At 39.6% G+C, this 14,611-nt stretch overlaps 2 protein-coding genes across 2 annotated transcripts; both read left to right on the forward strand.

Moving 5' to 3' along the window:
* The first annotated feature begins 2,546 nt into the window (after positions 1–2,546).
* On the forward strand, positions 2,547–5,573 carry LOC308101683 (uncharacterized protein). The gene is made up of 2 exons (XM_080451128.1): positions 2,547–2,730; positions 4,525–5,573. The coding sequence occupies exons 1-2, from the start codon at positions 2,706–2,708 to the stop codon at positions 5,529–5,531; spliced, it is 1,032 nt and encodes a 343-aa protein (XP_080307254.1). The 5' UTR covers positions 2,547–2,705; the 3' UTR covers positions 5,532–5,573.
* Positions 5,574–8,079: 2,506 nt separating this feature from the next.
* Positions 8,080–14,130, forward strand: LOC308102330 (uncharacterized protein). The gene is made up of 2 exons (XM_080451995.1): positions 8,080–8,362; positions 11,865–14,130. Exons 1-2 carry the CDS (start codon positions 8,092–8,094, stop codon positions 12,746–12,748), a joined length of 1,155 nt encoding a protein of 384 aa, XP_080308121.1. The 5' UTR covers positions 8,080–8,091; the 3' UTR covers positions 12,749–14,130.
* The last annotated feature ends 481 nt before the right edge of the window (positions 14,131–14,611 follow it).

Consider the following 14,611-nt stretch of genomic DNA (forward strand, 5'->3'; position numbering starts at 1 on the left):
TGTTGGAAATGTTGTAGAAAGGAAACAGTATTTTTAAAATGACACAAATAATATAGATGTTTACAAAGACCAAACTTTTATTCTTTCTTTCTTATACTTTCTTTCTCAAAGATGAAATAAAACTTGACTGAGAAACATAAGTATTGTGTCTGCTCCTGCTCCTCATTTTGCATTTTATTTGGAAATCAAGTTTCCAGAGTGTCTGGAGGAAAGCTGAGAGGCACTGAGTCAGAGTTGCTTGAAGTCCAGTGTGACGTTTCCACAGTCAGTGATGATTTGGGGTGCCATGTCATCTGCTGGTATTGATCCACTAATTGTTTTTCCAGAGTCAACACAGCCATCTACCCAGGAGATTTTAGAGCACTTTGTGCTTCTGTATGTTGACAAGCTTTATGGAGATGCTGATTTCCTTTTCCAGCAGGACTTGGCACCTGCCCACAGTGCCAAAACTACTAGTAGCTGCTGTATTCACAGTGGTATTACTGTGCTTAACTGGCCGGCCAACTGGCCTGACCTGAACCCCATAAAGAATCCATGTTGCATTGTGACGGAACCACTTATGTCGTATATTATCAGTGATAAGGTCGCAGGCCTGCCTTGGAAGAGAGTCTTGAGTCAGAGTTGAAGATACTTTGTAAGTCTTTATTTGCAAGACAGTGATTACAGCAAGGTGTCTGTCCTTGGATCGAATGACACAGAGCACCCAAAATCACATCAATCAATACAATTTATACCTTTCAGTCAACAGATCATCCCTAACTTTCTAACTCCTCCCCTGGTTCTTATTTGGCTGGACTCAGCTCTCCTAGTCAATGGTCGAACCAATTTGCATTTACTGAATCCCTTAACAGGGATACATGTATTCTACGTTAAACCATATTTCCACATGAAACTTTGTAAACCATCTTACTCAACATGTTGTTAGCTTTTGAATGAATCCAAGAACCTGTATACGTTAGTGATTGCAGACTTTGGTTCGATGAACTTCATTGACAGACTGGCAACTTCTCGAGAAAGGAACTAGGATAATTGATATGATAATGAACTCAGAGATAACAATGATCTGGCCAAAAGGGTTCTTTCAACCCCCTATTTTTACTGTTCTACTGTAAACACTCAACTTTGAATAACAGGTGAAGAAGGCCCAGGGTGCCCTTCCAAACAATGGATCAAAGGGTTTCTAAGGTGGCAAAGAATGAAAGGCCAACAGGTCTACAGAAACATATGGGAGAATAGCATTTGAATGTCTTCGCAAAACAAACTTGGTAACTTTATACTAAAATCAGTGATCCAAAGCACGATACTTAATAGGGGAGATGTGGTTCAAATATTCCACACATTGTCAAGAGGAAGAGGAATACACCAGACCCAACAGTACAAATGAGCTGAAGGCCGCTATCAAAACAAACCTGGGCTTCCATAACACCCCAGCAGTGCCACAGGCTGATCACCTCCATGCCACACTGTATTGATGAAGTAATATGTTTTATAAGTAGCCCAGACCAAGTATTGAGTGCATAAATTAACTTTTTTTTTCTCCAGATGGTCGACATTTCTGTAGCATAAATCCTTTGTTTGAGGGGTTATGGACACTAGGTCCAAACATTACTTTATGCGCATTGAATCTAGAACATGAAAGTTTCACTTTTCAAATTATATTACGGAAATAATGTACTTTTCCACGATATTCGTGTGTGTGTGTGTGTGTGTGTGTGTGTGTGTGTGTGTGTGTGTGTGTGTGTGTGTGTGTGTGTGTGTGTGTGTGTGTGTGTGTGTGTGTGTGTGTGTGTGTGTGTGTGTAGGCCTATGTATGTATATATATATACCTAACCCTAACCCTAGAAATGAAAGGCTTAAAAATAAAAGCTTAAAAAGTAATTATAGATATTTGTCAGAATTAATTTTGCACAAAATTCCCCCTATGTCTACATTTTTGTCTGGACAATGGCTTAGGTATTTGTGTGTCCTGTCTGTGTCATGTCATTCCAGTAGGTGGCGGAAGACAACAGTTCTCATCAACCATGCCTGGATTTTTTTATATTGTTGCCATGTCTGATTATTATAAGCAACGTTGGGCTTGTTTTTCTGTGAAGTTGCTTGTAAATGTTGCTAGTTGCGGGTTGCTGTTTTTTGGGCTTGTTTCTAAAGTGTACTTTCTTATTTAGACTTGCTTCCAAGAAATGTTGTTATTTGTGTTGTTACATGTTACAATGTTGTTACAAACCAGTGGTTCTCAAATATTTTCATACGTCTTTTGTGCCAGGGAGCATTGTGTTCTTTCAAAAAAGAATGTTGAACATAGTAGATCTACAAGCTCACAACTTGTAGATCGGCTTGTAAATGCATTCTGGGTTTAATTTAAAGTGTTCATGTGGCCTAGTTGCTTCTTTTGGGCTTGTTTTCCTAAACCTGGCTCCTTATTTCTCTCGTGAAACCTGGCAACAATGACATTGACCCGGAAATGTATCGTACTATCGTCTATCGACTACAAAAGCTGACAGCTGACTCAGTAAAGCAACAGCTGGCCGTCGGTAGGAGAGGAGATATTGTGTGTTTTGGAAAAACAAAGTGATTTGTCGCAGCTGAAGCTTCTTGTCAGAGTGTTTGTCAGCGAGCGGCTGACTGCGGCTGCAGAGCTGATCTGTGAGCTCTTCCAGAGAGAGATAGAGACACTACAAACACTACTGGAGCCACAACACACTCTGATGGACAGAAAACTACACAGAGCAGGTTGGTTAAAACACAATATCAACATATTTCAGTGGTGTAAAGTAATTAAGTACATTTACTCAACAATTTTGTTGTATTTTATTTTATTTTTTGGGGGGGTATTTTTTACTTTACTAGAGTATTTCCAGTTTTCAGTAGCCTACTTTTACTTCTACCCTATTTCTCAGAGGCAAATATTGTACTTTTACTCCACTACAATTATTAGAAAACTCTAGTTACTGGTTACGTTGTAGATTTTGATTATTATAGCAAAACATACATTAACCACTTCAGCCCCCTATATATACATACATTTGGCTAAACAATTAGTGGTTCTTGGGGGGTTTCCAGCTGGTTACAGCTAAATAAGTTTGGGTTAAAGTTGCTGAACTGATGATGCTATATTAAACTAATGGCTACTTGAAAAATAAATAGCCGATGTACAACCTCTGAACAGACCTTGTAGATCTGCTATTTCCTTTTTAAAAGAAAATGTGAAGAATTTTAAATATGTTTTTAACATTTTAATACCAAATCCTCCGTGGGGGTCCCTGGCACAGAAAAGGCTGTGCTAAAAAAAATCCTATGTTTTCTTTCATTTCTTTATTTGAGATCCCTATACTTTTCTTTTGTAGACGTAGCTGCAATAGGGTAGAATGCTTGAATGATCAAAACAGAATCCTGAAAAACCCTAGCCAAAACAACTATTTGTTTTACTTAAATAGCTCATCCGTTTTGCTATCTGACCTTTACAGTTGCCTTGCACTGTAAATTTAGAGTATAGTTCATGTTGTGGGGACAGGAGGTTGACCTGTGCGTTGACCGAGTGTCAAAGCAAATGTCCAATGAGTTGAAAGGTGACAACAAGGTACAGCAATTAATTACCACACTTATTTGAAGGATTACTAGAGTTGCGCCCGATCCGATATCGGTATCAGGTTCCGATATGACATAATTCACGTATCGGGCGTCGGGTATTACATCAAAAAAATAAAGGAAAATTGTTTTTTTTCACCACCGTCCCAAAATACGAATGTAACTGTCCCAAAATAAATGTAATCCGTCCCAAAAATTATTATATACTTTTTTTTAATTAATAAATGAATGTATTACTATTATTGCTGGTGAAATTGGCTTGGCAATCCTTTCTATTTTTATACTGTGATTTGTGGCTACAAAAAATCTGATCCCCAGCCAGGGTTGATGGTGTAAGAGGAGGTGTGGGTTTCATATACGGTAAAGAACCATGCACGAGTGTTGGAGGAATTACGGTAAAACAGGGTTTATACTTCGTCCTTACAACAGTGTTGCACTGTGAACTTAGGCGATCTCCAAGCCCACAACGCGTCGCATCCTCAGGGCCTTGAGGGCTTTTACATTGGCTATGCTCTCCGCACAACACCATCTTACAGGCGAAGTATAACTATGCTTATTCGAACGTCTCTGCATGCATGTCTGCCTCACACGTCGTCGTTTTGGTTCAGATGGAACTGTAGTCGAGATGGGAGTTATTTATTTGAGACGAGCTGACCTGTTGTTGTTGAGAGTTAAATAAAAAACATTATAGGCATTAATCGGCTATTTCAGTGCACTTCTAGGCATTACATGTATAGAATTTCAAACCGCAGATAATTTACTGACCACGGCATACACTCTGGTGGCAAGCTAGAAGGTCCTGTTGGTTCTCTTTTATGGTAGTTTTGAATGAAGATAGGGAGTCGCACCGTTTGGTGGTAGGCCGTACAAACGTGTAACATTGTTGGAATAAATTGTTATCTGTCCTTACTGAACTATCACGTTATTTTCTCCTCCTAGACTGTGTCCCTGTGTGTAAAAAGGAGTCTTCTTCACCAGAACAGCATGAGTGGAGCCCCAGTTTGGTCCATGAGGAACCAGAGCCTCTACAGATTAAAGAGGAACAAGAAGAGCTACTTCAGATTAAAGAGGAACAGGAAGAGCTACTTCAAAGACCAGAGGAGGCTGATGGGACAATGTCGACATCACCAACAGTGAAAGGTGAAAATGATGACGTAAACAGAGAGACAGGTCATCCAGCCAGCACCTCAACTGAACACATAAAAACACAAGCTGATGCAGAGGACTGTGATGTTCAGCTCCTCTCTTCACACTGTTCTGAATCTGACACTGAAGACAGTGATGAGTGGGAGGAGACCAGAGAAGCTCAGACCGTTTTAAACACACTGAAATCACACAAGACACCAAATGTTGAACAAAGATTATCTTTGAGAAATAACCTGTCCCAGGACCTGACATCATCAAAACAATATCTATCCATGAGAAATCATACAGGGGAAAAGCCCTTTAGCTGTACAGTTTGTGGCAACCGCTTTAGTGAAAATAAAGCTCTAAGGAACCACATGAGCATTCATACAGGGGCAAAACCCTTTATCTGTACAGTTTGTGGCAAGAGCTTCGGTGTGAAGGAATACCTGAAAAACCACACGAAAACACATACAGGGGAAAAACCCTTTAGCTGTATAGTTTGTGGCAACAGCTTCAGTATACAAAGAAATCTGAAGCGACATATGATGATTCATACAGGGGAAAAGCCCTTTAGCTGTACAGTTTGCGGGAACAGCTTTAGTCTAAATAAAACTCTCAAGCGGCACATGAGGACTCATACAGGGGAAAAGCCCTTTTGCTGTACAATTTGTGGCAACGGCTTCAGTCTAAATGAAACTCTGATGGGGCATGTTAGGACTCATACAGGGGAAAAACCCTTTAATTGTACAATTTGTGGCCGCAGCTTTCGTGTAAAAGGTCAACTGAGGATCCACATGAGTACTCATACAGGGGAATAGCCCTTTAGCTATACAGTTTGTTGCAAAATCTTTGAAAGATCATGAGGAACATTCATCTTAATACAGTATGACAATAGAAAAGTCACAGATGCCAAAGCAAAGTAATCACTAAATCTAACGCGATAAAATAAACATATGCGGAAGTATAATTAAAGGGGGGGGGGGGGTCTTCTGTGCCAGTCCATAACAAGAAATTGATTTTGAAAACAAAAGTTCAGAATCAGAGGACAATATTTTGCATCAGGGCTATAAAGACCAACTGAAATGAAATATATATTTAACACTTTGAGTATATCCATGGTCCTAATGGAGACCGAGTTAACAATAGAATAAAACAAATAAAATGAGTCTTAAGTCCCCGTCCCGTCAAACAAAACTCCAATCTTAATTACTGTCAAACAAAACGTAATGCATTGATTACATTGACAGGTACTTACCAATTTCAACCAATAATATAACTGGCTGGCATCTGTCAAACCCTCTCCACACAGAGCTGTTTCATATGCAGTGTTTCCCCTACATGAATTCAACAGCGGTTCCCCGATGCTGTTAAAATATGATTATTTAGGTGCGTTATTATTACTGTTATTTATTTTAAGGATGGAAGGCGGCTTATGTCTTTATAAACCAAAGTTATATTTTGTGTTACAAGTAAGATTTTCATACGTCTCAATTATTATAGATGGCTTATTTAAAGACACTGTTTAACTACATATATAGCCGCTTATTTATTTTTTGCTATTTTTTAATGTAAATCCTACTGTTTATCTAAAGCTTTTTTATTATGTTGACCTTTTTATATTGTTACTACAATGAACTGATTTTCCCACATCTTTTTATGGACTAATAAAAGTTCTGATGGTGCTAATTGGCCTGATGGTTCTCACCTGAAATGTGTCAGTGATTGGATGGTTTACCTGTCAGTTCATTTTGACAACACAGACTGGACTTCAGCACGTCCAGTCTGTGGCTGAAACATGTTGGTTTTTAATTGTTCCATAATTAACTAGTCAGTCAAACGCTTTTTATCTGTTTTGCACAAGAAGAGTTGTTGTTTTTTCAGATTAGCTTCAGTTTATTGTTGGGTGAGTTTCTATATAATGTATTAGTTTGATAGAGTAGAGAGTGCGCACACTTATGCATCGGTGCAGGTCTCGGTCAGCCACGTGCACCCATGGGAGCCAACCAGCACCTGATGGGAGAAAGAGCCCGTTATAATGTCTACATCACTGTTTGTCAACCTGTGGGCCGTGAGGATATTGCAAGTGGGCCCCCAACTCACTGGCCAAACACTAAGATTTGAAAGATTAAAAAATAGAGAGAGAGAGAGAGAGACCTGAAGATGTGTGGGCCCTGATCCAGGAAAGGTTGAGCATTGCTGGTCAACATCATTTCTTGCATGTATTTCTCTCTTACCAGACACTCTGTGTATGTGTCTTGCTCTCATTCAATGCAATTTGTATTGAGTGATGCAGTCTTTGTACTATACAAAGGCCACATCATGGAACACACACACACACACACACACACACACACACACACTGTTTTGCTCATTTCATTTTCCTTCATATTAATTATTATGACTGTGAAGGGGCTGGCTCTGAATGGCTATCCCACGCATGTCACGCCCTCATGGATTAACAGAGTTCACACATTAATGGCAGCCAGGGGCACATTATTCCGGAGTCAAGTGTGACATCAAGTGGTTGATTTCGGTATTGCAGTCCAATCCGGCCTTATATGCTTAATATCAAATGGGGTTGAACATTAATTGCCCAACTCTTCTTGACAGTGCAATTTATCAGTGGTATAGCAAACTTAATCACGTCTAATAACCACACCATTCATCAACTTCACACTTGGCGGGTGTATTGCTGAGAATCAATATTGTAAATGGCCCATAGCCCCAATCTACTCACTTTTTGCTTTAAAATTCAAAAGATCAGAGCTTATGCTGGTTCTGTGCTGTTTGTCTGACATGTTCATACTATGGCAAATTGTTTTGCTGCTCAAAAGTGACAATCATGGGCAATTCACCTAGGTTTTACATACAGTACACGATATTGAAATAGCACTAATGATTGGTTAAGGCAATCAGAGTTGTGCCTTATTTTATAATTTTGCCTTGTTTGGTTTGAAATAGCTATTTGGTTTAAAGTAGCTATTTTCAGCTTTCGCTGAAAATAGCAGATCGACAAGCTCACAAGGCATAGCGCTGCGACGCGTTGTGAGCTTGTCGATCGGCTATTTTCAGTGAAAGCTTTCCCCACAATAACAGAAAAGACACAAGTATTTAGCCCTTAGGGGCTCTGGTTACCCATATGGGGTTTAAGTGGTTCATATTTTTGTCTCCTGTGTCCATTCATTCATTCATTTTACTTGTGTGAACTTACAGTATAATTCAGTGATTTACAAACCTCCTCCAGCAGGTGGCGGAAGGCAACAGTGGATTCTTCATTGAGCATGCGCGAAACACGTTGACCCGGAACTGTCTATTGTTTGTTTACATTCTCCTGTGGATCATCATCATATCTATGGGACCTAAAGACCAGCACGAAAGATGTCCATTAAACTACTTCAAATGTGTCAAATAGAGTCTCTCAGGTCGTCGATAAATGAACAACTGACGTCGGTAGGAGAGGAGATAATGTGTGTTTTGGAAAAACAAAGTGATTTGTCGCAGCTGAAGCTTCTTGTCAGAGTGTTTGTCAGCGAGCGGCTGACTGTGGCTGCAGAGCTGATCTGTGAGCTCTTCCAGAGAGAGATAGAGACACTACAAACACTACTGGAGCCACAACACACTCTGATGGACAGAAAACTACATAGAGCAGGTTGGTTAAAACACAATAACATGTTTACATAGAAAACAAACTGATCCAACTAGTCGCAAGCAACTCAAGAGTCTATGTTTTATATCTGGAATTTAGAGTTATAATACCAACCCCTGACAGGCAGCCCATTCATCCAAACATAAAAGTCCTATCTGATTGTATTAAACAACGTTAAACTCACCAACATTGCAGCTGTATGGAAAGATTTAATTATCCTCCTTCTACCTGCAAAGTTTTTGTTTTGTAAAAATCCACCGTAGACATGTTATGAGTTACTTTCTGTCAATAAATTCTTTGCAGGTGATTTATAATTTTTTTTTCTTGAGTATTCTTTTTTATCTTGATTTACTTGCGGCTAACATCAAACTACATAGAGCATGTTGGTTAAAGCATGTTTGGACACTTTAATGCACCTTGCATGCTTTAAATATATCAGCATTGTTGCTCCAAATGTTTCACAAGCAGGACTAGGTAAATTAAGACAGACACGACAGAAAACACCACAAAGAAACAATATTAGGAACAATGACTGTTTTAAGAGGCTGTATTGATTGACATGATATTGTCTAGCTAGATGCTTCATTGTCTCTATAAGCTGCCTGATGACACATTGTGATAAATATGACATGAGTGCATGTTCATCTCCATATATGTGCATTTGACGTGACATCAGTGCATGTTGATCTCCATATATGTGCATTTGACAGGAGCTCTGTGTATTTGACTTTTGGAATTTCACGTCATCTAGGGTTGACCACGTTAGATCGCCATGGTTACTCAAGAGATTGGAGTGAGCGACTTCATGCACTCCATATTCGGACTTAATGGTCATGGTTGATGCGGAGCTCCTTATATGGATCATTATATGATTGGTTTGAGTCTGAAGTCATGATGACACGGTTTGTTTGAGTCTAATGCTGTCATAGTCAGCATTACACATGCCATATTTGACCACGGTTATGTCTGAGTCATAGTGAACTCTTTGTATGGTTATGTCTGAGTTATAGTGATGGGGGCTGGGGCCTCCAAGGGCCACGGTTGTCCACCGGCCAACCGACCCATTAGGCAATTTTTATATAGGATAGGATATAGGCCTATAATTTTGATATAGGCCTAGTTTAGAAGTCTCTCGAAACGTCTTCTTTACCTCAACCTTCTCTGTGGAACCATTAAATGGCACTACAAAATGTGTTTGTGTGCAGTGGTCCTGGTTAACCATTCATACCAAGTGAATGATGTTGCTCTTTGTGGATGGATCTAATGTTGTAGGGGACATTCTGTCCTATGCACTCACTGCACCTTCCATACACGCATTCCATGCTACTTGTGCTGCAAACACAGCTGGTGTAGCTTCTTTATTTTCTGCATGTTGTTCTTGTATATTTTGCAGGCACAGATTTCCCTTTGTAAAACGTTTGGTTGGACAATCCAGAATGTTCGAAGTCTGAAGAACTGAGCTCTAGAGAGCTTGTGTTGTGGGTGTGAGGAATTGTGTGTGGAGTCTCTCCATGGTGTCAGTTAACGCCCTTTTCATGTATATTTGTCCACCTTTGCGAATCTCCCCAGCTTTTCCATTGATAATGGTGGAGACATCATCCTGATTGACTGACCAGATTTCCCATCTGACGTCTTTGGAAGGGGTTTGTTTTTTGCTTACTCTTCTGGTTGGCGGAGCTTTCCTTCCTAGGAAGTGTTTTTTGTCTTTGAAGCTGTTGCTTTTTTATATTTATCATTTCTCTCTTCTGATTTTGAACCTTCACTTCAGCCTACCTCAACTTTGACCCCAGTTTATTTATAGTCTTCTTTTTCTTTCCCTCTTTGCGGGTGGATGTCTCCGCAGGCAGACATGGTTGTAGGGGGCTTGGACACATAGGTGTCAGATCTAGGATGGCACTGAGGTTTTTCTTCTGAGTTTGCATAGTATGTTGCCGAATTCTTTTGCCATTGCTTTTTTTCTTTTCATGTTGTTTCACAGTAAACTGCTCCGTAGGCAGGCACACTTCCATTCTGCTTTCTTTTCCAATATCTTAAAGTATAAAGCATATTATGAAAAGTTGACATGTTTCCAATTTGATAACTCTAAATATAATGTTGTGTGAACATACTATTCTAACAAACAAACACTATAGTTTAAACAGAATGGTGATTTATCAATTGTGGCACGTACATTGTTGCCCATATATAGACAATTCTTGTAGTCAGTTGCTTCTACCTTTGTTCACATCACTGCACTGAGTTGCAATACAAAAGAAGAAAACATGTGAAGAGATTGTGTTATTGAAACAGTTCACAAATATGTAATTACTAGTATGCAATCATTCATCTAATCATGTATGCATGGTCATACCTTCTTCTGACATTGAAAAGGACAGTATGTGCTGGGCGAGACCCCAGAAACAGAAGTATAGTTTACAGGTCTATACAGAAGCGCTTCCTTATACATCACTTACTATTCCTTGGAACGGCAGAACGGTCCTCCACCGTCTATTTGGTCAAATAAAAAATGTATAAATTAATCGTCCAAAGTTACAACCATCTGTCGATTTTAACCGGTCTCCAGATATGGACTCTACTTTCAATTCTGGTCTGCCATAAAACCGCCATAAAAGAGCACCTGTCTGCAATTTGTAACTGGTCCTAGAAAAGCCCTCTAAGCTTAACACCAGAGATGAACCAATGTGAAGCCGTGTAATTCTCTGCCTCTTGGCCAGCTCATCTTTGACAACGAGACCCATGTCTCAATGTATCCTTCTGGCTTAATAAAGGTTATGCTTCAAAAAGAGACCCAGGTCTCAATGTATCCTTCTGGTTAAATAAAGGTTATGCTTGAAATAGAGACCCAGTTCTCAATTAATCCTTCCAGTTGAATATAGGCCATGGTTGCTAAAGAGTCTGTAGTCTAAAAAGCTATGGCTACATCGACTTGGATGAAGGAGGAGATGAAGAGAAATGGTGGAAGTAAATTGTTCAAAAAGTACAGTTTTTCTCCTCACGTGCCACCTGCCTTGGTTAAGAGGGGGCAACAAATGTTATTTATTTTAGGTTCACATGTTTTTGTTTTTTCTTTTTAGATGTAGTGCGAAAGTACAAAGGCACAGTAACAAACACACACTCACACACACAGGATGTATACACAGGCGCACAACGTTGAAAGAAGGAAAAAGCAGCTATGATTACCTTTTTGTGCGTGAGCGAAAGGGCAGTGATGTTCGGTTGAGGTGGAGACGGAGCCATTTCAATGGCCGCCGTTCGTTTTCGCCTGGCTCTAGTCGGCTGCACTCGGCTCGGCCCCTGATTGGCCAACGTGTGCTAAAGGACCCGTATGAGAGTAGACGGTAGACGACCGACCGACCGTACTCCTACGACCAACCGTCGCGCATGCGCAGGACTCTCAATTGTATATTAGGATGTTTGGTGTTTTGTGAACTCATCATGCTTGTTTTATTCTGGAGCAGTCGATGAGTGTCCTCACTGAACTATCATGTTATTTTTCTCCTCCTAGACTGTGTCCCTGTGTGTAAAGAGGAGCTGTCCCATGAGCAGCAGGAGAGGAGCTCCAGTTTGGTCCATGAGGAACCAAAACCTCCACAGATTAAAGAGGAACAAGAAGAGCTAGTACTTCAAACACCAGAGGAGGCTGATGGGACGTTGACATTGCTAATAGTGAAAAGCGAAAATGATGAAAACAGAGAAACAGACCCTCCGGCCAGCACCTCAATTGAACACATGAAAACACAAGGTGATGCGGAGGACTGTGAAACATCACAACCTATTAGTGATGCTCAGCTCCCCTCTTCGCACTGCTCTGAATCTGACACTGAAGACAGTAATGAGTGGGAGGAGACTCCATCCATGAGGACTCATACAGGGGAAAAACCCTTTAGCTGCACAGTTTGTGGCAACAGCTTTAGTCTAAGTAGAGATCTGGAGCGCCACGTGAGGATTCATACAGGGGAAAAACCTTTTGGCTGTAAGGTTTGTGGCAGTAGCTTTAGTCTGAATAGAAATCTGAAGCAGCACATGAGGACTCATACAGGGGAAAAACCCTTTAGTTGTACAGTTTGCGGTAACAGCTTTAGTGAAACAAGTAATCTGAAGAAGCACATGATGATTCATACAGGGGAAAAGCCATTTACATGTACAGTTTGTGGCAACAGCTTTAGGCTTAAGGGAAACCTGAAGATACACATGAGAACTCATGAAGGAGAAAAGCCCTTCAGCTGTGCATTTTGTTGCAAAAGCTTTAGTCAAACTAGTAATCTGAAGCAACACATGAGGGTTCACACTGGGGAAAAACCCTTTAGCTGTACAGTTTGTGGCAAAAGCTTTGTTGAAAACCGAGGTCTGAAAAATCACATGAGAAGCATACATTCTAATGCAGTATGACAATGACATGTCACAGATTCTAAAGCAGAATCTAAAAACTTAAATAATAAAACAAAATAATAAATGTATAATAATAATACATAAACAAACATGCAGAGTACATGTGTGCACAACTGCACGTGCTACTGTACATGCAAGTTACATTGAAAGAAAGAAAAAGTATTCTGTGCAGGTCCATAACGGAAACGTTTTTGCAGGATGACAAAGCATCAACTATTAACCAAGCTTTAAAGATAAATACTAATAAAAAAACTTCTGGTAAGTCAGGCAATTGCGACTGTATAGAAATGTACATGGTTTTAAACTGAAATTGTCAAATTGATGGATTATTGATGGTTTATAATGTCTTAGGTTAGCACTGTGCTTTCAGAAGAGATGCTTTAAATACAGGTCTAAACCAGCTTGAGAACATGTTGATTGATGGTGGGAATAGGGCTGCAACTATGGATTACATTCTTAGCGATTACTTTTCTGATTAATCAAGTTTTTAAATATTTATATATTTTTTTATATATCAATGAATCGATTAACCATGCATACAAGTGTTATTTTATACTACAAAAAATGTTTAAATAGCTTGTAGATTGGCTATTGGCCTACAATGACATGCCCAAAATAGGGATTGATTATTTTATTGTTATTGATTATTTTTTATAGTCTATGAAATGTATTAGTTTGATTAACTGTTGCACCCCTAGTTGGGAAGCAACAGGAAAAGAAAGGTACTATAGGAGTATAATTTTTGTTATTTCATTAGTTTTAGTTAAAGCTTTACTTTTAGTGAACAAAATGTTATTTTGTCCAATCTGTATTAGTAGAGTAGGCCTTTGTCAATACAATATAACTCATACAATTGGGTTGGTTTTATTTGGTCTCACTGCTCTTCTATTGAGACATTTACATCCTGTGTCTGGTTTGACATGACCTTCGGACACAATACTGTTTCTGGTTTGACAAACCATGGTCAAATGTGACTTGATGGTCAAAATAAAATGTCTCCCTGAGCAAGCAGGGAGGAATATTAGCTCAGTGGTAAAAAAATGTCAGCACTAGTGCTGCTCGAGACATAAGCTAGAACAGGAAAGTTACACAGTGCAGCTTTAAGTCAAACCTCATTTTGGTGTCTGATCCAGGGGTCATCAATATGTCCGTACACGGACAGATGTTTCCGTGGCGAGACTTGGCCTGGTCCATGGCAAATTTTAGATTTTCTTTTTTTACACACCATTATAATGTTCTTATTTTGATCATAAGACCCAATTACTGAATGTCAGTCTCCAGGTTTCCACTCTGAGAGTGTATAAATGTAATTTGTACACTCTCAGAGTTGCAGACCTGTAATGGTCAATTAGGGATAGCTCTTTATGTGTCTGTCTACTCGTTTTGTAAGTCCATAGCAAAAACAGAATTTTGACTAAAATGTCCACTACAAGCCATCATGGCGATGATGACCCCTGGTCTGATCACTCTGATTTTGCAGAGTGAGCCTGTAAATTGTAATTTGAGTGACCACCACAGGAGAACTCTTTACTTTACGAAGTGGGCATTTGAAAATCAGCATTTAGCTTGATAATATTTGTAATATTGTGAACCTAGAATGTTTATTGGTTACCCTGCCTGCCCACCAGAGGGCAGAGCAGTCCTACTTGGCAGGGATCAGGTAACACAGAGTATACACAGGAAGTCAGTCGGTTACCGGCACAGGGCAAGCTGTGAGGCTGTTTGTTTACCTGAGCAAAGCTGAATAAATAACCAAGTGAGAAATAACCAAGTTGTCCTGTGAAGTTACTACAATATTATTAGGTTACAATTAAGTATAATTGTATCTATGAGGGTGACGAGATGTGTCTGTCAAGACTGTCC

Source organism: Gymnoscopelus braueri (assembly GCF_963280865.1).
Source record: "Gymnoscopelus braueri genome assembly, chromosome: 15".
NCBI classification, from domain to species: domain Eukaryota; kingdom Metazoa; phylum Chordata; class Actinopteri; order Myctophiformes; family Myctophidae; genus Gymnoscopelus; species Gymnoscopelus braueri.